Genomic DNA, 24,249 nt, shown 5'->3' with positions numbered 1-24,249 from the left:
AAAGCACAAATGGGGGAAGGGCAGAGAGAGAGGAGATGGAGAATCCCAACCAGGCTCTGCATCAGCAGCACAGAACCTGATGTGGGGCTTGAACCCATGAACCCATGAGATCATGACCTGAGCTAAAGTCGGACACCCAACTGATTGAGCCACCCAGGTGACCCACTTTTTTTTAAACAAATTTATTGAGATACAATTCCCACAATATACGGCATATTCACAAAACTTGTTACATATAGTATCTGTTACTACGATCAATTTTAGGGCATTTTTATAATTTCCCCAAAGAAACTCCATACCCACTGGCAGTCACTCCCCATCCCCCCTTCTCTCAGCATCTGGTTACCACTCATTCATCTACTTGGTCTCCGCAGGTCTGTGGCCGAGGACTGGTTCACATAAATAGAATCATACACTAGGTGGCGCTGTGACTGGCTTCCTTCTCTTAGCATCACGTTTTCAAGTTTTGTCGCACCGCGCATGTCGCGTTTTGCTTTTTCACAGCCGAATACTATGCCATCTTGTGGCTGCAGCATGTGTCACTTACGTGCTCATCACTTGACTGACACTCAGGTTGTTTCCCTGTTTTGTTGATTGTGAATAGAACTGCCGTCGATATTGGCAAATGGGTTTTTGAATGAATGCCTATTCTTTCTTGTCTTTTGTTTTCTCGCTTTTTTTTTGTTTGCTTGTTTGTTTGTTTTTGTTTTCTCACTTTTAATAAGAACCAGAATAAAGAAGGATGTTGTTCTGCAGTGCACGGTGACTGTAGGTACAGACTACCTGGGTCTGCATCCTGGCGCTGCCGCGTGCTGGCTGTGTGACTTCAGGCAAGTCATTTAACGTCTCAGTTGCAAAATGAGGATAATCACAGGGCTCCGCCCCCCAGGGGTTGTTATAAAGATTAAAGAATATTTGTGGAGCACTTAGTACAGGGCCACAGGAAACAGATCAGCGCTTGTTAAATAAACACAGCCAGGTAAGTATAATTATGAGTGGCCCTTGACACTCAGCCTTGAGGCAAGGCCAAGGGCACATGCCATGTCTCAAGGGGCAAAGCCTGCCCAGCTGTCTTTGACCAAGATGGGGGTGGGGAGCATGTGCAGCCACTGGCCTCATACAGGAACCCAGGGGCCATTAACATGAGACCCTAATGAGAGGGTCCCTGTGGAAGGTAAAGGCACCAGCGGGGGCCGGTCCCAGAGACTTGGAAAAGAAGCCAACAGTCCAGACTACTGTGTAACAGACCTATCATCTCGGGGCACCTGAGTGGCTCAGTTGCTTAAGTGTCCAACTTTGGCTCAGGTCATGATCTCAGGGTTTGTGAGTTCAATCCCCGCATCAGGCTCTGCACTAATGGTATAAAACCTGATGGAGATTCTCTCTCTCTGCTCTTCCCCCACTTGCTCTCTCTCTCTCTCTCTTAGAATAAATAAATACACTGAAAAAAATATTTAAGGGGCACTTGTGTGGCTCAGTCGGCTAAGCATCTGACTTCTGCTCACGTCGTGGTCTCGAGGTCCATGAGTTCGAGCTTCGTGTCGGGCTCTGTGCTGACAGCTCAGAGCCTGGATTCTGCTTCGGATTCTGGGTCTCCCTCTCTCTCTCTGCCCCTCTCCCACTCACACTCTCTCTTCCTCTCAAAAATAAATAAACATGAAAAAAAGATTAAAAAAAAACTTAAAAAAAAAAACCAACCCTACCATCTCATGGAATCCCCACATATTTACCAAAATAACCCAAGAGTGACATTTTGGGAAGGGGGCCTCCTCCCCTTTGGACAGGCCACACTATAGAATGTCAAGATTGCGGGATCCCTGAGCAGGCTTCCACGGGCGTCCTGCTGGCTCGGTCCCTTTCCAGGGGGGGTGACCTCATTTCTGAGCCTAAATTCTTCCATCTGTAAAGTGGGGATGTTCAAGCAGGGTCGCTTGTGACAATCCCATGAAACGACTTTCTGCGGACTTTCTGCCGTAAGGCCTTTGCAGGGCCCCATGTGGGTGAGTCCAAAGTGAAACTGAGGCCGCAGGCCAAATCCGGGCTTTGCTTGTATTCAGTCTTGGCCCACACAGCACTGTTTCAACTACGAACCCGCACTCAACCATCTACTGACCCACAGAAGGGTCTGGAGATTAAATCTCAAAATCCAGACCCAAATCAGGATATGGGGTTCCTGGGGGTCACCAACTGCGTAGAGCTGAGGAAAGGCTGCCCCTTCCTTCCGGTGCCAAGACCCTTCACCCACCCGGCCTCCAAAGGCACTGAATGTAGGACAAGGGTGTCCCAAGGGCCTGCCCCTCTCTTGGCAATCATCTGGCCCTCCCCTCCTGAGCTCTGGAGAGAGCAAAGTCGGGGCGGGGGGCAAGGAGTCAGGTTTTACCCTTGGAGGCAAGTGGGAGCTATGGAGTGTTCCTCAGCTGGAGAATGACTAGGCTTGAGCCGAGGGGCAGGTGGAGCTGGCCCAGAAATGCCTCACCAGACAGCACAAAGTCCTGACCATGGTCCCCCAGCCCCACACCCAGAGGTTCAGATGGAGCCTGGGTGTGGGGCTGGGGGCTGGCTCCCTGAGGGAGACTTAGATCTTAAAGGGACTGGGTGGTGGGGGGCCAGGAGGGACTGGCCGTGCAAGTCCAGGCGACAGTAACTCAAACGGGTCCTGGGTGCTAGAGGCCCCAGCAGATGGGATGTCTCCCTCGATCCCTGCAGTACCCCGGAGCTGACACCGAGGCCTGGCACGCGGTAAGTGCTCAATAAATACAGCTCAGTATCCGGCTCTGTATGGGGTGCGGGTGGCTCAGAAGGGACAGGAAGAAGTCAGGCGCTTGTCCTCCGAGAGTGGACAGCGTGGCGGGGAGATACATGTTGCCCCGAGAGTCATTGTCAAGGATGCCCAGAAGACTGAAGGGGGTGAGGTGGGGGCGTAAGAACCTACAGCCGAGGCCTGACCCATTTGAGGTCTCCTTCCTGAAGGAGACCGCATTCCTTTTCAAGGGAAGCTGAGCTCAGACTCATGGAGTTTCCCCCCCCCCCCTCGCCCCCATCTTTGGGTCCCTGGGACCCTTCTGTGAGTCAGGAAGGCTGCCCTCCTGTGTCTAGGGTGGTGTCTTGACACTGTCCAATTCAGAGGTTTTAAATGTTTTATTTATTTTCGATACAGAGAGAGACAAAGCATAGAGGGGGAGGGGCAGAGAGAGGAGACACAGAACTGGAAGCAGGCTCCAGGCTCTGAGCTAGCTGTCAGCACAGAGCCTGATGCGGGGCTCGAACCCACGAACATGAGATCTGACCTGAGCCGAAGTCGGAGGCTTAACCGACTGAGCCACCCAGGCGCCCCAATTCAGAGGTTTAAAAAACCACTCTTAGCTTCTTGTGGGGCAGGCTCCCCAGATGAGTTTTTGATCCCCAACACTCTGCCCCAGAGGGCCACACGCGCCTCCCTCTGCACCCCCATTTCCCACTCAATATTCTCTGAATGAATGAGGTTCTAAAATCCCATGGCTTGGGGCACCTGAGTGGCTCAGTCGGTTAAGCGTCCGGCTTTGGCTCAGGTCATGATCTCACGGTTCGTGGGTTCAAGCCCCACATTGGGCTCTGTGCTGACAGCTCAGAGCCTGGAGCCTGTTTCAGATTCTGTATCTCCCTCTCTCTCTGACCCTCCCCTGCTCATGCTGTCTCTTTCTGTCTCTCAAAAATAAATAAAAAACATTAAAAAATTAAAAATAAATCCCATGGCTTGAAGTTCCCCATTCTTTTTTTTTTTTTTTAATGTTTACTTATTTTGAAAGAGAGAAGAGAAAGAAGGAGACAGAGAATCCCAAGCAGGCTCTACGCTGTCAGCACAGAGCCCAGTGTGGGGCTCGAACTGATGAACCTTGAGATTGTAACCTGAGCCAAGACCAAGAGTTGGATGCTTCACCGACTGAGCCACCCAGGTGCCTCTGGAAGTCCCCCACCCCGCCCCGTTCTGTGTCTACTTCTGAACGAATGAACGCCCCTGTGGGGTTAAGGGTCCATGTTTTAGGTGTTTCCACCTAAACGTCACCCCTCATCCTCCCTCCACCCCGACACAGGTAATCAGGAAACCCGGTCGGCTCCGCCTGCAAGATAAACCCACCAGTAGACCATGTCTGAGCTCGGCAGTGCCTCCTCTGGTCTAACCTGCCTGTACCTGCCCACGGGGCTTGCTGTGGCCCCTCATGGTCTGTCCCCAAGTGCGGCCTAAAGGTCCCTCCTCCAGGCTCAGAGCCCTCGGGTGGCTCTCCTCACTCAGAATTTTAAGAAACCCCCACAACGACGACCCGCGACGACCCGCACGATCTATGCTCACCCCCTTTATGGCCTCATCCCCCACCCTCTTTCCTTGGCTCACCTTGCTCTGACCACACGGGCCTCCCCGCTCTTCCTCAGACCACCTCAGGGCCTTTGCACTGGTTCCCTCATCCTGAAATGCTTCCACCCCACATGACCCAATGGCTCCCTCCCTTACGTCCCTCAGGCCTTTGCTCAGCTAGGCACGCCCTGACCACCCTAACCGTAGTAACAAAAGCTCCCCTGAGCCCGCTTCCTTTTCCTCAAAGCACCTGATGGATCTCCCCTGCCCCCCAGAACATCAGTGCCCAAGGGCAGGAGGTCTTTGTTGGCTAATGTAGCTCTAGAGCCTGGAACAGTGCCTGGCACACGGTAAGAGTTCCGTAAAGGTGATAAATCAATGAACGAGGTGAAGCTGGAGATTGGCCATGGACCAGATCACACAGGCGGAGCTCCAGGAAGAGTCTGGGCTTTTGGGGGCGCCTGGTGGCTCCGTGGGCTAAGTAGCTGACTCTTGGATTCAACTCTGGTCGTGATCTCATGGTTTGCGGGTTTGAGCCCCACATCGGGCTCCACACAGAGCCTGCTTGGGATTCTCTGTCTGTCTGTCTCTTTCTCTCTTTCACCCAGGGGGAGGAACAGGGTTAGGTCTGTGCCTTCTGGAAGAGCTCTCCCAGGACACAGGGCTTGGGGCTTGGTGCTATGAGGAAGAAGGCTCAACCACACTGGTGGCAAGTTCAGAAGGGAGTGGCCAGGACGTGAGGCCCACAGGCTATGAGAGGCAGGGGCACAGGGGGTTGGCGTTTTAGATGGAGGCTGGGGAACAGAAGCCAGGAGGGTGGCTGGCCTAAAATTAGGACCCAGCGCACTGTTGGGTGGGTGCCTGTGCCCTGACTTTGGCTGGGATGTGGCTGGCACCAAGTGGGGGAGAGTCTGGCCATGGGAACACGGGCCTCCCTGAGCTTTCCTCGGCAAGGCAGGCCGGTGACAGCTTCATGAGGTGTCAGCTGGGTCCCCAGACACGTTTCCTGTCTCTGTGGACTGGGCCTGTGGGTTTTCTGGGGGATGGTGGGGGGATGGGATTGCCCAGGGCATTGCATGAGCCCAGGAGAAAATTGTGAGGGACAGAGACACACAGCCTGGGGACCGAAGATCAAGGCAGGGAGGAAGGTGCATGGTGACTTACAGCACCTGGGAAAAGTAGGGGGCAGGGGGCCCTGACTCCTGGGCTCCTGCTGGATCCTCAGGGCTTGGCTCATCCCCCCTCCAGACGCGTAAACACTGTGACCTGCCATGTAGGGTGCGGCAGGACTGAAGCAGGCCCTGGAAGGCCAGCGTGCTAGGAGCGCTGGCCTCAGCCACCTTGCTAATTAATTAACTGCATTAATCACAGTGCCCACCCCCGCAGCGGACATCCGGGAGCCGGGCTGGGCTGGGGGGAGGCGAGGAGGAGCAGCAGCCGCCTGGAGACGGGGCTGACCGCCTGGAGATGGGGCTGGCTTTCTGCACCTGCCTCCCTGTCTCCCCCAATCATGTCTCAGATGGTGGTTATCCCTCCCTCTCCAGGCGGAGACTTGCCTGCCTTTCTGCAGCCTGACCATCCTGAAGGTTCCCCACTCTGGGGTCTGATGTGTCGGGGGCTGAATCTCTAGGACTGCCCTCCCTGGCTGAGCCCCTCATACGGAGGCTCTCACTTACCGCTCTGCCCAGTCTACCTGTACCCCAAAGCATTTCCATCCCAGAGACTCTGAGCTCCCCGCCCCCACCCGGGCAGGTCCTTTACCTTGACCTCTCTCTGCATCTGGTTCCTGGGCCCTGAGTCTGTCCCTGTGTCTTCAACCCCCAGGGTGTCTGCTTTCTGCCTCTGTCTCTCTCAGAGTCTCTGCTTTCTGTGTCTGTGTCATATTCTCTAACAGCTTTATGTTTTTTTAAGTTGATTTATTTATTTTCAGAGAAAGAGAGTCAGTGACAGCGCACGCATGAGCAGGGGAGGGGTAGAGAGAGAGAGAGAAAGAGAGAATCCCAAGGACGATCCTCACGGTGAGCACAGAGCCTAACACAGGGCTTGATCCCATGAACTGGGAAAGCATGACCTGAGCCGAAATCAAGAGCCAAGTGCTTAACTGACGGAGCCACCCAGGCGCCCCTCGAACGGCTTTATAGAGTTACAATTCCCATACCATCCAACCCGCTCATTCTGAGTGCACAGTTCGGTGGCATTAGCATATTTATCGATTTGTGCCCCCTCCTGACCGATGGTCCATCTCCATCTCGGAACATTTTCACTGGCCCAAGAAGATGGCCCACCTCCTTAGCTGTTCTCATGTTCTCTTTCCTCTATGGCTGACATCCGAGAGCCTGGTCTTTCTGGGTGTGGGTCTCCTACTCTCTGGACTTCGGCTCCCTGCATGGACTCCTGGCGTGTCTCTAAACTCTCAGGATTTCTGGTGTCTATCTCTCATGGTATCTCTATATCTCTGACCCTGGGACCTCCTTGCCTCCTGGGTCTCCCCATCTCCGCCTGTCTCTCCACATCTCTGATACCCTTCTCTACGCCTGGGCCCCCTTGCTGGGTCTCTCTTCTCCTCCCCCTCCTGCTCCATTTCTCAGCATGGCTGCGACATTAAAAATGTAACAGCGTCCCTGGTGGGGCGGGGGAGCTGGCCAGTGTGCCTAACTCCCTGTCCTTTCTCTGTCCACCACTTCCTGTGCCCCCCCCCCACATACTGCTGTTATTGAGACTGGTCTGTGCCCTGACCCCCGGGGGTCCTGGCATCTCTGTCACTGAGGGCTGGGGGCTTCTGGGCGCCCAGTCCGTCACCAAGGCTCTAAGTCTCTCTCCTTAGGCTGTTCCTGCCTTTATCCTGGTGTTTCTGTCCAGCTCCCTCTCCCTCCTCTGCCCTTCTAGCCCCACTTCACCATCTTTCTGTCCCCCCCCCCCCCCCCCCCCCCCCCCCCCCCCCCCCCCCCCCCCCCCCCCCCCCCCCCCCCCCCCCCCCCCCCCCCCCCCCACCATGGGGCTGCATTTCGTCCTCTCCATCTCTGGGCTCCATTCTAAGTGTTTGTCTCTGACCCTGTCGTCCCTAAATTTGCTCCTGCCGCATTCCCCGTTGCCTTCTGCCCAGCCCTGGCTTCCGTCTCCATCCCTCTTTGGGTATCCGTTCCCTGCTCTCCTCTCCTAGCATGTGAGCGGACCCCCCCCTCGCTGCCCAGTCCCCCTTCGCTAACGAGAGGAGACAGCAGGACCTCCGTTCCTCACCTCCCATCCCCCTCCTCTACTGTGGGGCTGCCTGGCTGACTGGCATGAGGGGTGAAGGCGAGGGAGAACTGGGAAGGAGGCAGCCCAGCAAGGGGCCAGGTGGAGGGAGGCTGAGGAGCTAGAGACAGATCAAGAGACATGGACGGAAGGGAAAGACAGAAAGAGCTCTGTGAGAGATGAGAGAGCCAGAGAAGCAGAGAGGTGAGAAACGAAGAGGGAAGGAGGCTGAGAAAAAGTGAGGGAAGGAGGAAGAGACGGAGGGAGAGAGGAAAGGGGGTAGAGAGGGAGAGAAGCAGAGAGGAAAGAGGGAGCACAAAAGTAAGGGGTCGAAAAGAGGAAGGCTCCTTCTCCAGGTGCTAAGAGCTTTCACATGGGCTCAGAGAGGCCTCTGCACCCTCCCAATGGCCCTGAAGGGAAGGAATTACTATCTCTGTTTCACAAAGGAGGAAATGGAGGCTCAGAGGCACCTGGCAGGACAGAGCCAAGAAAGACTCTGAAGTCTGCCGTCTGGCTTCCTGGGGACTGACTGGCTGGGGACCCTGGGAATGGGGCTTGCCCTTTCTAAGCCTCTGCGACCGCATCTGCAAAATGGAAACGGGAACGGGACCTGTCTTCGAGGGCGGATCTAAAATTCTCCACGAGATCACGCGACAAGTCAAAGCCTGGCTCAAGGTAAGGTGGGTTCTGAGCGTTTCTCCTCAGAAGAAGTGGCAGGTCCTGACCTCATCTCCCTATCCCTGACACCAAGGGAGAGGCGGCACCCAACTCGGAGTAAAGGCTTGCGATACAAGTCAGAGACAAGCTGGGGAAAATGAGGTCAGAGGGGTAGCTAGGGTTCAGGGTTCCCCCGTGGACCATGTCATGTCCCCTCCCCCGCTTCCGCTCCCGCCTACACTTTCTGGGCAAACCCTTGGGAAACTCCAGTATCCAGAGTTTCTAGCTGGGAATAAACAGCCGGGTCACCTGCGAGGGGCGGGGCCAGGACCTTCACCTGTTTCGTCCCAGCCTCTCCCTCCGCTGAGAGCTAGGCCCTCCCTCAGAGGGGTTGAGGGGACTGGGAGGGAGACGGTGGGCAGAGGAGAGGGAGGGGCGGGGGATTAGGGCGGCGGCTCCTCGCGTCCACCCCTACCCCCACCCCACCCCCCGCGGCGGCTCCGCAGGCGCGACTCCAGGATTGATAAGGTCCCGAAACCTGGGAGTCCGGAACCGGGAGCCGGGGAGAGCTCCCCGCCCCTCCCCGCCGGGGTTCAGCTAAAGTGAAACCGGTAAAACTTCCCCAGGGACGTCCCAGCCGGCGGCGCACAAGGGAAGGGAAGGGTCCCAGCCGGCCGGCCTCGGCCTCTTTCTGCCGGGGACACGGCCGAGAGAGCTCCAGCTTCCAGATGGAGCCTCCGGCCCTTGATTACGTCTAGAAGCCAAGAACCGGGTGCTCTGCCCGCATTTATACCTGGATCTCAGAAGACATTCCGATGCCTACAATTAAATCTGAAGCCCACGAGATAGGGCCTCTTCGGCCTCCCCTCCCTCCCCACACCTCGTTTTTCCTGGGACCCAGGAGACAGAGCCTCCTGCTCACAATCTGGAACCCAAGTTTGAGCCCTTCCTGCCTCCAGTTCGACCAGGGCCCCAGTACATATACCCCCTAGCCTTCATTCTACTTGGGCCTCAAGCGACGGACCTCGAGCTCTATTCTGTCTGGGGCCCAGGAGCCAGGCCCCAGCCCCTTGTTTTCTGGGTCCCAAGAGTCAGAGCTTTCGGCTCCTTGAAGCCCCGGGTCCGAGTCCTCAGGCCCTTCCCTAGGTCGCCGGAACTTAGCCCCCGGCCCCTCTGGAGGTCCTGGATATCTGGCCCCCTGCCCTCCGTTCTCCCAAGGCCTCAAACGCCCAACCCTGGGAGAAGGAAAATGGGGGATGGTCTTGTCTCATCGCGACCCTCCTGCTGGGGAGCGGGGGGAGAAATTCCCCACATGCCTGAGCGGGGAAGCGGTGACCGAACCTCAGATCCGGGTTGACAGCTCGGTGCGGGGTGGGGTGGGGGGCGCGAAGACTCAGATTTAACCCTTTTGGTGTTAGTGTCCGAGGAAGGGGGAGGGGATAACCGAGAAGTCCGGTGTAGGATGGAGAGTTGGGATTAGGAAGGCGGGGGAGAGAGATAAGGGTCGGAGTCGGTGGGGCCGGGGCTCGGTGAACAGGGGGTAGAGCGGGAAAGTGCTCAGTCTTCCCCTCCTCCGAAGGTGGGGAAGGGGTTCGGTCCGCGTGGGGGGTGGGCGTCTGCGATTTCTCACCGGTTTCCCGGAGCAGCAGCAGCAGCAGCAGCGTCAGGAGAGGCAGAGTCGGCGACGATCTCGACGGCGAGAGGGCTGCGGCCCGGGCCATGGAGGGGCCCGGGGTGGGAATGGGCCCGGGCGGGGGCCTGCGGGCCACTCCGTGAGCGCCGATCGGCTGGGCGGTCGAGCAAGTGCCTGAGGGGCTCCGGCTCCCGGCCGGCTCCCGCCCGCTCTTCTCCCGCGGCTCTGCTCTCGGGGCCGGGCTCTCCCTGCTCGGCGCCCCCGGCCCCAGCCTCCTCCCAGGCAGCTCGGACTCGCTGACGTCACAGGACCCACCCCTTCCCTCCCCCCCCGCGGAGCCGACCTTGGGCTCTGGCCCCTCTCGCTCGCGATGTCCCTCCCTCTCTGAGATTCCACGCCGAACCTCCCCGGGATTTTACTCCCGCCCCGCCCAGTATTCTGCGCCCGCCCCCTCCCAGGATTTTACACCTGCGTCTCCCCAGGAGTCGATGTTGCCCCGCCCCCAGAATTTAATCTCCGCCTCCCCTGGCGTTCAAGCCCCACCCCTTTTGCCCCCTAGGAGGCCTCTCGCGCCCCGCCCCCGTCTCCGGGTGGCTTGTTAAGATTCTGTCACGCCCTCTCCGGAGCTTACAGCGTTCTCCGCCCCCTGAAGCCACGCCCCAACGAAGGCCCCGCCCACCCTCTCCACTGGCAGTGGGTCCAGCCTCTTCCCAGAAACTCAGTCCCGCCTGGTCTCAGCCCCGCGCGAAGTTCTATCCCCGCCTCTTCAGCATTAGCTGAAGCGCCGTCACACCTGCGTGAAGCACGTGGGTTCTCTTGGGCCCGCCCCCTCTGGAGCCCCGCCCCCAAGCTGAAACCACCCCCACTCCCCCACCGAGCCCGAGACGAGACTTCCCTGGTTCTAGCCTCTCACCTAGTATCTGTCTCGCAACTGGGTGCGTCTTGTTTATTCTGTGTCTTTCTAATCTCTGCCTCGGACTCTGGGCGTCGCTGCGCCATTCCTTTCCAGATTTCTCTGTGCCTCTCTCAGTGTCTCTGGCTTTGTGTCCCTCACTGTCTTTGGATCTCCTTCGTCCCTTGAGTCCTCACGTGTCGGTGTCGCTTTGTTTCTCGTGCTTCTGCTCTTTGTCTTTCTATCACCGTTCCTGTGTCACTTGGTCTCTTTCCATCCCTTTGACTCTGTCTCTGTGTCTCGATGTGTCTTCTCGTTTCTCTTCTCCGTCCCTCTGGACGTCTGTGTTCCTGCCTCTGTTCTCTGTGGCTCTCGCTCCCTGCCTCCCCCCTGTCCTCTTTTCGGGCGTTTGGTCCGTACTTGCCCGTGACCGCGGCCTCCCGCCAGGGGGCAGCACAGACCGGCCCCCGCGCTCCGCTGGCCCTGCGGGGCTGGGCTAGGGTCGGGCCTCCAGATTCCGCCGGTCCCTCCCCTTGTCCTTGTCCCACTTCTCCTATCTTCCCAGCCTCCTCGCGTCTTTGTGTCTCTCGCTCTGACTCGGCCCCTTTGTCTCTCTCCAGCGGCGCCCGCTCCTCCCCACCCCCACCTACCTCTTCACATTCCTGGGGCTGACCGGGGGAGCTGGTGAAGCCGCCCAGTGTGTCGGGGTGAGGGCGGGAAGCGGGAGACTGAGGGGAGGGGATGCCACTGAGCGCCCGAAATCCCTCCTTTCCGGTTCCTCTCCGGTGTGGGTGCTGATCTGCTGGGGGCAAATGCTTGAAACCTTGTCCCCAGCAAGAGGAGCCCCTAGACTTAGCCTCCTTTCCCACATCACACGCCCCAGCTCTCGTCCCCCAAGGGCAAGGTCTCGAGTAGGAGAGACTCTTAATGCCTGTCTTCAAGTCTTCTAATACTATTAATAACTGTATGTAGTGCCAGGGACACTGTAAGTCTTATCTCAAATAACCCACACTTGACCCTAGGGGATGAGGAAACTGAGGCACAGAGAGAAGAAAGCGACTTGGCCCAACAGAGTTACAAAATGGCAAATCCGGGGGCCACCCAGCAAGAAAGGAAGAAGCAGGGGATTTAACCCCGGCAGTCTCTGCTCTGATCCTCTCTACCCTACATGGCCTCCGGAGAGCATGTATCTCGGGCTTGGCACAGGCCTGGTATTAGCGCAGCTGGACAAGTAGGTGGATAATAAATGTGATCTCTTTGTCCTCTCCCCAGTCTGGGGCCAGACTAGAGGGTCAGGATCTCCGGCTTTGAGTGAGGGCTTTGCTACTAATTTGCTTTGTAGTATCCTTGCCTCTCTCCCCACTTGCCTTTCTCCCTTCGACAAAACACGCAGTCCCCAGGTTCGCACCTGCTCTTTTCTGGGCCTCTCAGTGAGTGAGCTCAGCCCTCCTGGCCATTCTTGGTGGGCATATTGGGAACCCAGGAGGGAAGCCCCAGGGAAGGAAGATGGACTCTATGGCCCCTCACATGCAGAAGCGGACAGGCTTACGGCTGAGCACTGCCATGTTTGTTGACAAATGCCTGGGTGGGGCTCATGCCTGAGAAGCCAACTTTCAGTGTTGAGAGGTCCCATGGCACTTCCTGAAGAGCCACAGCCGCCGGGGAGGTACGGGCACAAGGCCAAAGTCTTCCTGATGGGAGCTTTGGAGTTGGTGCCAAGTATTTACCTGCCTGGCAACCCGTAACCTCTTTTTCTTCTTCCCTACCACCCTGCCTGTCTACTGCCCTACCACCAAGGTTTTATATAGGGCATCCCCTGCACTCAGTCCTTCCGGTTTGGAGTGAGCCTGATTCTGTCCTGGCCAAGCAGTGCATTTGATCCCTCCGCCACTGGGATTGGTTCAGGGGTGGGGGTGGGGCCCATTCCCACCCAATGGGAATTTGCCCTGAGACTTCCTCTTGAATGAATAGTAAAGAAACACACTTTTTAGGGGCGCCTGGGTGGCTCAGTCGGTTAAGCCTCCGGCTTCGGCTCAGGTCAGATCTCACGTTCGTGGGTTCGAGCCCCGCGTCGGGCTCTGTGCTGACCACTAGCTGGGAGCCTGGAGCCTGCTTCCGATTCTGTGTCTCCCTCTCTCTCTGACCCTCCCCCTCTCATACTCTGTCTCTCTCTGTATCAAAAATAAATAAAACATTAAAAAAAATTAAAAAAAAGAAACACACTTTTTTCGATAAGATTTTTATTTGATTATTTTATCTTGTTTTGTTATTTATTTTTTAAAAGTAGGCTTCACACCCCAACACAAGGTTTGGGTTCAGAGCCCTGAGATTAAGACTTGAGTTGATGGGGCACCTGGGTGGCTCAGTCGGTTAAGCAGTCAACTTCGGTTCAGGTCATGATCTCCCAGTTTGTGAGTTCAAGCCCCACCTCAGGCTCTGTGCTGACAGCTTAGAGCCTGGAGCCTGCTTCAGAGTCTGTCTCCTTCCCTCTCTGCCCCTGCTCACGCTCTGTTTCTCAAAAATATACAAACATAAAAAATAAAAAATAAAAAATAAAGACTTGAGCGGATATCAAGATTCAGAGACACCAAGATTCAGTGACTTAGAGCACCTGAGTGGCTCAGTCAGTTAAGTGACTGACACTCTCTCTCTTTTTTTTACATTTTTCTTAATGTTTATTCGTTTTTGAGAGAGACAGAGACAGAGCATTAGCAGGGGAGGGGCAGAGAGAGAGAGGGAGACACAGAATCGGAAGCAGGCTCCAGGTACTGAGCTATCACCACAGAGCCAGATGCAGGGCTCGAACTCAGGAACCATGAGATCATGCCCTGAGCTGAAGTTGGACACCCAACCGACTGAGCCACCTAGGCGCCCCTAAGTGACTGACTCTTGATTTTAGCTCAGGTCATGATCTCATGGTTCAATTCATGAGATCAAGCCCCACGTTGGGCTCCTTGCTGAGAGCTCAGAGCCAGCTTGGGATTCTCTCTCTCTCTGCCCCTCCCCATTCTCCCTCCCTCTTTCAAAATACATAAACTAAAAAAAAAAAAAAAAAAAAAAAAAAAAGGAGTCAGATGCTTAACTGACTGAGCCACCCAAGCACTCAGGACAGATTTCTGATGAGACTATTTGAGCCCCTGGATCCAGCTATGCCTTTGATCATCCTGATTATACGAGTGAATAATTTCCCTTTTCATTTACACACATTTTTTAACTTCCTTTTTTTTTTTTTGGTCAATTGCAACCAAACATATCCTTACTAATAAAATCCATAGGAGTCCCAAAGAGGCACAGATTCCTGTAAAGTTGCCAGGAAAGGAAAGTGGGAGTGAAAACTGCAGAATCCTTCAAGGACAGGCTTTGAAGGACAGGCAAGATTTATGACAAGGGGGGAAATGGGGAAGGGCATTCCAGGAATAGCTAAGTCATGAAGACACAGGCAGCGGGGTGGGGTGTGGGGGCATGAGTGAGAGAGAGAACCGAGGGCTGTGCGTGACGGGCAACATCTTAGGTCCTAAATGCCAGGTGAAGGGCGGCTCCTCCACTTGAGAGCAATAGGGAGCCACAGAAGGTTGTCAACAAGGGTAGTTTACTACAAACTTAGCTTTTACTTCCTGGAGCCCCAGATCCTGCAGGAGCTCCCTCTTGCCCCTTCTCCCAGACTCTTGGCCAAGGTGAGAAGGGTCAGACTGAGGGCACAGGCTGCCATCTATATGCAAATTGCCTGGGATGCCATGCAGATGAGGAACCTTTATGCAAATGTATGCCCTCCTGGGAGGCAGGCCAGGACCCTCCTCTCATTAACTCAAGGACCAGGTGCTGAGCATAAAGATCGCCTTTCTCCCCTCCCTTCCCTCCCCCAGCCATCTGCTCACCCCTCTCCAGCTCCCCAGATCCCCCCTGACCAATGTCTCTTCTAACAGTGGTATCTCTCTCCACCTGGTCCCTTCCCTGGACCAAGGGACCCTATTTTGCTTTTCTCTCTGTCCCTCCATTTTCCTTGCATGATGATGCTAAAAATAAACATGTACTGAAAATGTACTCTGTGACAGGCTTCGTATAAACACTTGCCATGGTGGGGCGCCTGGAGGGCTCAGTCAGTTGAGCATCAGATTCGGCTCAGGTCATGATCTCTCAGTTCGTGGGTTCGAGCCCTGCTTGGGGCTCTGTGCTGACAGCTAGCTCAGAGCCTGGAGCCTGCTTCAGATTCTGTGTCTCCCCCTGTCTCTGCCCCTCCTCCATTTGTGCTCTGCTCTCTCTGTCTCTCAAAAATAAATAAATGTAAAAACAAAAAATTAAGGGGCGCCTGGGTGGCTCAGTCGGTTAAGTGTCCAACTTCAGCTCAGGTCATGATTTCACAGTTCATGGGTTCGAGCCCCGCGTCAGGCTCTGTGCTGACAGCTAGCTCAGAGCCTGGAGCCTGCTTCAGATTCTGTGTCTCCCTCTCTCTCTGACCCTCCCATGCTCACTCTATCTCTGTCTCTCAAAAATAAATTTAAAAAAACATTAAAAAAAATAAAAGTAAACACTTTCCATGGTTATCAAATTCTCCTAACTAGTCTTTGGTCCTCTGTACGTTTCTGCTATATTTCTTTTTAAAGACTATTCATTTCTGCCATATAGAAGAAAACAAGAAAGCCACACAAGGAGACAGACAGATGATGAAACAAAGGATGGATTTCAAGAAGCAACTCACAGGGGCGGCTGGGTGGCTCAGTCAGTTGAGTATCTGACTCTTGATTTCGGCTCAGGTCACGATCTTATGGTTGGCGAGTTCAAGCCCTGCATCAGGCTCTGCACTGACATTGTGGAGCCTGCTTGGGATTCTCTCTCTGTCTCCATCCCCCGCTGTGTGCTCTCTCTCTCTCAAAATAAATAAACTAAAAAAGGGGAGCAATTCACACAGGCTTGGTACACATATTAAGAATAATTTTTGGGGGCGCCTGGGTGGCTCAGTCGGTTAAGCGTCCGGCTTCGGCTCAGGCCATGATCTCACGGATCGTGGGTTCGAGCCCCGCATCAGGCTCTGTGCTGACAGCTAGCTCAGAGCCTGGAGCCTGCTTCAGATTCTGTGTCTCCCTCTCTCTCTGACCCTCCCCTGCTCGTGCTGCCTCTCTCTGTCTCAAAAATAAATAAAAAAAATAAAAAAGAAAGGATAATTTTTTAAAAATGTTTATGTTTTTTAATTTATTTTTGAGAGACAGAGAGAGACAGCACGAGCAGGGGAGGGACAGAGAGAGATGGAGACAGAATCTGAAGCAGGCTCTAGGCTCTGAGCTGTCAGCACAGAGTCCGACGCAGGACTTGAACCCACAAACCGCAAGATCATGACCTAAGCCGAAGCCGGACATTCAACCGTTCAACTGACTGAGCCACTCAGGCGCCCCAAGAATAATTTGAACATAGGGGGCATCTGGCTGGCTCAGTTGGTAGAACTTGCGACTCTTGATCTCAGGGTGGAGTTCAAGCCCCAAGTTGGGCATGGAGCCTACTTAAAGGGAAAAAATATCTGAATAAGAATGATTTGAATAGAGGTGGGGAGGATGGAAGGGTCGAGTAAGCCCCACGTATCCAGGTGTCCGTAGGCCCTTCCTGCTGCTGGCTCCAGCTGGTCCCTGCGTCCTGGGCCCAAGCCATGTGGGTAAAAGCCATGGCTGCCATGTGAGTTTTCAAACAGCTCCAGTCGTGGCTGGGGGCATTTGTCCCCACACAGCCCTGACACCCTTCTGGGCACAGAGCCCCCTGGTTCGCCCTCCCCTGTGGTCGTCAGAGCCACACCATGGGGGTCACGACTCCGGAGTTGTGTGGGCCCCGGAACTCAGGTGGTGGGGACCTTGGATCGTGCGCGCCCCGATCTAAGTGTGGTAACTGCTCCCTCTCTTTTCTCCGGCTTCTCTCATTTATTTTAAGCTGCTTCCATAAACAGCGGGATCGAGGCACCTTAATTAGGCTGATGAGCTCTTGTGTTCCAGGGGAACTTGGCAATCAGTCACCTACCAGGAGGCTCCCTTAGGTTGTCCATTTTGTGGATGAGCACACTGAGGACAGAGACGCAGGTGTGGTTGCCAGGTATGACTGAACTCCATTTGATGGGTTCAGGGAGGTGGCCCCTCGGCCAAGGTCGCACATACCCACCTCCCACCACCCTCCCGCTGCTTCTCAGCTGCTCCTTTCGGCCTCACTTGCTTTCCTTTCTCGACTGCCCTTGTCTTTGAGTCCCAGTTCTGCTCCTCTCCTAGTCCCTATTCGTCAGTCTCTGCCTCTCTCTCCCCACATCTGTCTCTCTCTCTTATCTCTGAGCTTCTGCAGTCCACCCCTCCCCCACCCTCCCGTCTTTGCATCCCTCTCTGAAATCGCTTGTCCTTTGCCTCAGCAAGTCTCTCTAACTGGCCTCACTGGTTCTGCTCTCTCTCTCTGCTGCCCCGGAAACCCTTTTGCGGGTCCCTCTCCAAGCCACCCCTGCTTCCCTGGGGAATCCTCAGTTGCAGACACCATGCCCTTCTCAGAGGGCGCAGCTCCATCCCTGATTCCGTCTGCTCCACAGCTCCCAGCCAGCCTCAATTCCCTCGTGGGTTCCAGGAGCGAGACTGAGAATTTTACTTATGGGAAAGAGCACCCCACCCTCCGAGCCGGCGCTGCACCCTCGAGACCCTTGGCACCTCGCTCTTCCACGCTCAGCTCTCTTTCTTATTCTTTCTCCGTGACATCAGACGTCTCCCAGGTCTTGCAAGGGGGATGGGGAGTGTCACCTGCGCCCCCTTCTCTTCTCAATCCCCACAGGAGGCTCTGGCCACTGCATGGTGTGATGTGACAGACAGCATTTATTCCAGACTCCAGTGTCCACAGATGATGGCGTTGGGGTGGGGGCGGGGCCCAGATCCAGTGTCAGACTATGTGGTAGGTGGGGTGGGGGACCAACAATGGGGGCAGGAGGTAAAAATCGCCCTAGCCAGCCGACCCTCAGAGCCTTGGAGCCTTGGAGCCTTGTCCTGTCCCGGGCCAGGCCCTGGGCTTGGGTCCAGGAGCTATTCTGGGGCCTGAGAGTCACATTCCCTGGAGGAAGGTCCCCTCCTCCCCACCCTCCCTCCCACCCCTGCAGAGGAAGGAAGGGAAGGGAGGGCCCCTGCGAAGTGGGAAGGTGGGGGCAGTCGGAGGCACAAGCAGGCCTGGTTCTCTGACGCTGATTCTCTGATGTCGGTCCAGTGCAGCCTCTCGGAGGCCCTTGGGCTCAGCACTGGGGACAAGGTAGAGAGGTCAGCCCCCGCCTGTGCCCACGGAGGCCATTGCACCCCACACACCCTGCAGCTCCCCCCACCATCAGGGGGCCCAGGCCCTTATCCACCTCATCTCCGAAGCCCCCGCTGCCACGCCTGGGTCCTCCAGAGGCACCTCCTGTGAGAAGACCCTTCTGCTCAGGCCGCTCAGACCCTGAGTGGCTCAGCTCTGGCTCCCCAGGTGGCCTGGGAAAGGAGGCAACATGTTGGTGGCCATGTAGGAGGCTGTGATGCCTGAGGGAGGGACTGAGGACGTGGCTGTTCTGAATGGGATGGGGTGGGGGATGGGAAAGACTTTGGGGTTAGGGATGGGTGGGGAGGATGCAGTAGGAGTTGGGAATGGTGACTTAGTTGGGGTCATCTCCGCGGACGGGTTTGGAGGTGGCTGCGGTTTGGAGTGGAGGTGGCCATGTGTCCAGGCTCAGGAGAGGTTAGAGGCAGACGGGATCAGAGTTAGGAACAGGAACACGGCGGGGCGCCTGGTGGCTCAGTCGGTGAAGAGCCCAGGTCTTGGTTTCGGCTCAGGTCATGATCCCACGGTCCGTGAGATCGAGCCCCGTATTAGGCTATGTGCTGACAGTATGGAGACTGCTTGGGATTCTCTCTCTCTCTCTCTCTCTCTCTCTCTCTCTCTCTCTCTCTGCCCTTTCCCTGCTCACAATCTCTCTCTCTTTCTCTCCCTCAAAATAAACAAACTTAAACAAAGGAATGGGGACAAGGTGAGGATGAAGGGCCTTGGAGCCGGGGATGCAGCTGAGGGAGACATTGGGGTTCAGAGTGAGGCTAGGGGTGTGGTGGGGTCTGGTGTTGAGGAGGCAGATATGGTCAGGGTTGGAGAGGTTGGATGCAGACAGCTTTGAGGTTGGCTATAAACCGGGTTTGGGATTGGGGAGGATGAGATCTGGGTGGCAGAGGAGATGGGGCGGGAGTGCACTTGGCCTTGGGGATGGTCATGGACGGGGTGGTATGGATTAGGTGTGAGGTTGGAGATGGACTGCATTGCATTTGGCAATGGGGTTGGGGATGGATTGAGGTTTGGGGTTGAATATAAGATGCAGGTTGGGGTTGGGGTCTGGGTGGGGGGTTGAGGACAGGAGGCAGCTGAGGTTGGCCGCACGGGCTGGGTTTGGGCTTGAGGTTGGGTGCAGGGCTGGGGGTCGGTTACAGAAGTCAATTCCAAGGATGCAGGCCACTCACGGAGCCCCCTTCTCTCCCCGCCGGCAGCAACCGGGGCGGCCCCTGCGTCTCATGCAATAGAAGGCGGCAACGACCAGGAGCAGGAGGCCCACGCTGACGGCCACGGCCATGACAGCCACTCCGGCCTGGGCAGTCTGGGGGGCCACTGCAGGGACAGGACGGGGGGGGGGGGAGCTGTCAGATGGCAGCGCTCTGCCTGCCCCCACGCAAGGCCCCCGTGCCCCCTGCAGTTCCTCACCTGAGCCGAAGTGGAACACGTGCCGGGCGTTCCCGTGGGGGTTGGAGGCCTCACAAGAGACGCCGTCTCTGCTCAGGGCACTGGTCACCTTCAGGGTCAGGGTGCTGCTCACCCAACCCTGCCTTCCGAGGGCCGGCTCTGCTGGCTGTGGAGGCTTGGATGAGCCCCGGGCCGTGGGCTCAAGGGCTCGGGTGAGGGCAGAGGGGAAGATGGAGAGGGGGCAGAGTTCCCCAAGGGCCAGGGCGCCTGGGTCCCACGGGCAGAGGACGGTCCCTTACACTGCCCCCCAGTTGGCTCCAGCTGAGTTTGGGCTCCGGGTAGCCACGGGCAGAGCACACCAGCCTGACTTCATCTCCTTCCCTCCAGCTGCCCTCACTCCTGGGCTGGGTCTCTTCGGCCCTTAATTCTGGTGGTCCTGTGGGAGGCGGGGGAGGGGAGAGCAAGAGGCCCATCGGAGAAGGGGAAGGGGGGGAAGAGAAAGAGGACAGGGGCACTTGGGTGGCTCAGTCGGTTGAGTGTCCGACTTCGGCTCAGGTCATGATCTCACAGTTTGTGGGTTCGAGCCCCATGTCGGGCTCTGTGCTGACAGCTCGGGGCCCGGAGCCTGCTTTGGATTCTGTGTCTCCCTCTCTCTTTGCCTGTCCCCCGCTCATGCTCTTTCTCTCAAAAATAAACATATAAAAAAAAAAGAAAGAAAGAAAGAGATGGACAGAGAGGGTAAGGGACAGAAGACAGAGGGACCAGCCCGGCTCGTTTGTCCCGGCCCCCCACTCCCCACTGTCCGCAACCAAAGCTGCCCCATCCCGATCCCGAACCTTGGACCAGCAGCTTGAAGCTCTGGGTGCGGCTGAGGCGGGGGATGGTGGGCATGGAGGCCTCGCAAACGTAGGTGCCCGCAGAATCGAAGGTGAGGGAGCTGAGCGAGAGCGTGGGGCCGCTCCCCAGGGGCACTGAGTCCTGGCAGGGAGAAGAGGCGGCGGCCAGGTGGGCGGGTGTGAGGGAGGGGTGGGGCGAAGGGAGAGCGTGGTCCCAGGGCTGGGGGGCCCCTTTCTCTCTTACCTTGGTCCAGAGCAGGGCCGGCGTGGGCAGACCTTGGACGGAGCAGTTCACAGCTGTACTGTTACCCAAGGGTAAGGAAAGTTCCTCCCTGGTGCTGAGCTCGAGAGGGTCCAGGTCTGGAGGGGGGTGCAGACTGTCAGCTTCCCCGGACCCTCACCCGCTCGGTGCAGGGGCTCTCCAGGGAGGCTGGGAGGGGGGGTTCAGACGGGAGTGCACAACCCGACCAACCCGACCAACCCGACGTAGAGTTTGTCGGTGTTCCTCCTCGCTTCCCATCCAGGCCAAGCCTTGAGCCCATGTCTAACTCCAAACACAGGTCCATCTTCGCCACCTTCTTCCAGAGCTGATGTGTGGACCCACGGTTAATGCATGACCGGGGGGGGGGGGGTGAGGTGTTCCTTCTCGGATTTACCCCCCAACCCCCCCCCCATCTTTTCATCGAGCCTCTGTCTGCTCTGCCTTCGAAATGGCCCTTCCCACTTTTCTCCGTCTCTGATGTCTGGGTTCGATGGCCTGGACCATCATAGTCACCTCCTCACCGGGTGCCCCACTGGCCAGGCTTCCTCCCTAGAGCTGCCAGCTGGATTTTTTCAAAACACACACGGGTCAGCCCCGCCCTCCGTGTGAAATCTCGCAGTGGTTACCTGGTAACCTTGGCAATGGAGGCCAAATCCTTTGATAAAGCCCCTGGGATCCTGCTTGGTCTGACCTCTACCTGCCTCCTCAACCTCACTTCTCACCGCACTTTGTCCCAAATACCAGCTACCCTACTCTCTTGCTGTTTCTCTTGGGTCCGCCATGTTGGGTCCTGCCTCAGGGCCTTCGCACGTGCTGTTCCCTCTGCCTGGAAGCGCCTCTTCTGGCTCTTCATGTTTCTGATCCCATTCTTTGGTTTTCCTACTCAAAGGGCCCCTTCTCAGGGAGGCCCCTCCGGCCCCCCCGTGGCAGACACTCAGATTTCCTCTCTGGTGCTGAAGGATTTGTTCTCCCCCAGCTGTTGGGAAGGATGTCAGCTGTCAGCCCTCGGCTGCAGAGAGCCCCTCGCTCAAGGTCACGCCCCTTCCTCGGGCAGGCCACGTGCAGTGCCCGGATGGTGTGGGGCGATGAGAGCCCAGCTCTCTTACCCCCGAGGCGGCCATCCCAGATTCCCAGTGCCCCACAGGGCCGACTGAGGCTTTTAGACTGAACCCGATACCAATCCTCTACGTCTGTTCACTCCTGGGTCCATCCCCTCTCCAGCCTCCATCGGTGGGGATCCCAAGGCGCTTCCCATAATAAACCTCCCGTGTGCAGCTCTCCGGGTCCGAATCTGCCTCCCGGGGAACGGAAAGGACGGGGCCTGTGACATCCTCCATCTAGAACAGTCCCCGCTCGCCTGGCCAGGCCCCCCCCCCCCCACTCTGCGTCGGTCCCCATAGACACTCCATCGCTACTCAAAGCGGCTCATTCAGCACTAACCACCGCTCTCCCTAATGGACTGGGATTTCTGTGAAGGTGGAGGCAGGGCTGTCTTGTTCCCAGATGTCTCCCCAAACCGGGTCTCAGGGTCTAGCCCCGGGAAAGGAGGCAGAAGGAGTGCCAAGGAGGAACAGGGCTTTTGCACAGGGCTCGGATGCAAGCCGACTAAGAAGGCTTTCTAGAAGGCTGGGTCCCTGGAGCCTGGCTAGAAGTGGATGGTGGAAAGCAGGGGTGCTAACCTGAAAATGACGAAGGAGCTTGGCTAGGATGAGGAGACTGCCTTGGCAGGGAGATGGGTCCCAGCCAAAGGTGAGCCAGCCAAGTGGGCCTTGAAGGCCGGGGTGGATCGTGCGGACTTTCTCCTGGGGGCACTGGGGAGCCACGGCAGGTTCGGAGCAGTTGGGGGGGCGGTCAGGTTTGTGCTTTGGAGTGAGCTGTCTGGCTACCTCGTGTGAGAGACTGGAGGGGGCTGGGGCAAGCACCCGGGGAGCAGAGCAGACCATCCAGACCAGGACGAGGACCCCGGAAATGGAGAGAAAGGGTGGCCGGTAGGGCTGTGTGGGCGTGAGGGCGAGGAGCCCGCCGGTGCCAGGGCCCGCCCACTCCCCGGGGCGCTCACAGGCCACGCGCAGCTCCATGGTTTTGGAGAGCTCCGCGTCCTCGGCGGCGTCGTAGTCCTCCACCCTGCAGCCATAGGTCCCGCTCTGGCCCCGCTGAATCCCCTCCAGGGTCAAGTTCCCCTCCAGGTTTGTTTTCAGCACGTCCTCCTGCTTGTCCTGGGTGACCAGGTACGAGGAGCCCGGCTCAGGAGCCGCCCTGGTCCGGGAGCGGGGGGTGGGAGGGGGTCCTGATGGGTCAGGGTCACCCTAGGTTAGCGTCATTCTAGATCAGAGCCCACTCGAGCCAAGGGGCAGAGGCCCCACCAGGCCAGGGGTTACCCGAGTCGGCTCTCACGCTCAGTTAGCACTCTCTCGAATCAGGGCTCAGAGGTGCTGTGAGCACCTCAGTCAACAGGCAGGAGCCTTGCTAAGCCAGGGGTCACCCAGCTGAAAGGTCAGGAGTTGGCAGAGGCCAACATGTCACAGAGGTCAGGGCCCAGGACATCCACAGGAACGACGGGGTGAGTCACCTGAAGGCGGAAGAATGTGTATTCCGGGTTGGGGCTGCCGTCCCCCCGGCAGAGCAGCTGGACAGAGTCTCCCTCGCGAACCCAGCCCCCGGTGGCGGAGGGGCTGTCCATCCAGAATTCCACGTGTTCCGTGGGATCTAAGGGAAAGGGCAAAGTGGGATGACTGGTCAGGGCAGACTCGCGAGCAGGGTCAAGGGTCAAGGGCGAAAGGCGAGGGCGGGGTTCAGGGAGAGAGGTCAGGCCCCCAGCAAAGGGTCAGTCAAAGGGTGGAGGTCACATCTGTCATAGATTTGGTTCACACTCCTGCTGAGATCAGTGACCGGAGGTCACAGGTCAAGCTGAGCTGAGAGTAGTGGTCAAGGGTCAGAGGTCAAGGTCAAGGGTCAGAGGTCAGGATGGGCGCCGGTTCATGTGGGATTCCAGAGAAAGGGCGGGACAGGTTTAGTTGCGAAGCCCGTGGGCTTCAGAAGTCAGGACGGGGCCACTTGAGGCTTGGGGGCCGGGGCCAGGGCCAGGGAGGAGGCGGGGACGGGCAGGGACTCACAGTGCAGGGTGAGGTGGAAGGGAGGGCTGTCCAGGAGGTCGTGCTGGCCCGCCGGCAGGTCGTACCGCACTGAGCAGAGGAAGCTGGCGTCGCGGTCGGCCTTCTGGAGCCGCAGGTAGAGGGTGCTGGTGAGGGACTGCAGGCCCGAGGCCTCCCGGACCGTGCGGCTGGTCATGTAGCCGGCTGGCGGGGACAGAGGAGGCGGTCGGCCATGGCCAGCCAGCGGCCGCCGCCACCCGGCTCCACCTCACGGCCAGCCAGGCCCCTTGGCCGCTCACCTGAGTTCACCTCCATGGGCACCTCCAACGGCTGCCCGTTTCGATACCACGTGATCTGGGGCGCCGGGTTCCCGTTGCGGCTGTGGCAGGTGGCGATCTGCGGCAGACACGGGTGTGGCCCTGGGCTCTTCTGACCCAGGACTCCCCCCCCCCCCCCCCCCCGCCTCTCCTTCCCCCAGGATGCAGGAGTGCAAACCTCCTCCAGCCCCCTCAACCCCCAGGACCCTGGAATCGAGGTCTAGCCCCAGATACCTCCTGGGCAGACTCATCCACCACGGACAGGATCCCTTTGTTCGGGGAGACCTCAGTGGCCTCCGGTTTGGCTG

The 24,249-nt window shown here is 57.3% G+C and overlaps 2 protein-coding genes across 4 annotated transcripts in view; both read right to left on the bottom strand.

Moving 5' to 3' along the window:
* The window catches only part of NECTIN2 (nectin cell adhesion molecule 2), a 160,618-nt gene that overhangs the window by 16,903 nt on the left and 119,466 nt on the right, over window positions 1-24,249 (bottom strand). For 2 of the 3 annotated variants that reach the window (XM_029926573.1, XM_029926575.1), the window contains exon 1: window positions 9,852-10,169. The exons of the other annotated variant lie outside the window; for it this stretch is intronic. In XM_029926573.1, coding sequence (XP_029782433.1) covers window positions 9,852-9,942 — 91 coding nt within the window. In that variant the 5' untranslated portion in view covers window positions 9,943-10,169. Of the gene's footprint in view, window positions 1-9,851; window positions 10,170-24,249 lie in introns of those variants that run through there. 3 annotated transcript variants of the gene reach the window in all.
* The window catches only part of BCAM (basal cell adhesion molecule (Lutheran blood group)), a 10,324-nt gene continuing 3,622 nt past the window's right edge, over window positions 17,548-24,249 (bottom strand). The window contains exons 3-14 of the mRNA XM_029926055.1: window positions 24,176-24,246; window positions 23,924-24,020; window positions 23,646-23,828; window positions 23,102-23,238; window positions 22,592-22,748; window positions 20,515-20,630; window positions 20,271-20,412; window positions 19,734-19,870; window positions 19,456-19,600; window positions 19,218-19,362; window positions 18,089-18,206; window positions 17,548-17,980 (exon numbers count right to left, since the gene is read on the bottom strand). Coding sequence (XP_029781915.1) covers window positions 17,975-17,980; window positions 18,089-18,206; window positions 19,218-19,362; window positions 19,456-19,600; window positions 19,734-19,870; window positions 20,271-20,412; window positions 20,515-20,630; window positions 22,592-22,748; window positions 23,102-23,238; window positions 23,646-23,828; window positions 23,924-24,020; window positions 24,176-24,246 — 1,454 coding nt within the window. The 3' untranslated portion in view covers window positions 17,548-17,974. The remainder of the gene's footprint in view (window positions 17,981-18,088; window positions 18,207-19,217; window positions 19,363-19,455; window positions 19,601-19,733; window positions 19,871-20,270; window positions 20,413-20,514; window positions 20,631-22,591; window positions 22,749-23,101; window positions 23,239-23,645; window positions 23,829-23,923; window positions 24,021-24,175; window positions 24,247-24,249) is intronic.

The sequence above is a fragment of the Suricata suricatta genome, chromosome 16 (genome assembly GCF_006229205.1).
Source record: "Suricata suricatta isolate VVHF042 chromosome 16, meerkat_22Aug2017_6uvM2_HiC, whole genome shotgun sequence".
Taxonomy (NCBI): Eukaryota; Metazoa; Chordata; class Mammalia; order Carnivora; family Herpestidae; genus Suricata; species Suricata suricatta.
Note: the sequence above shows the minus strand (reverse complement) of the source record. Positions and strands in the feature narration are given on the sequence as shown.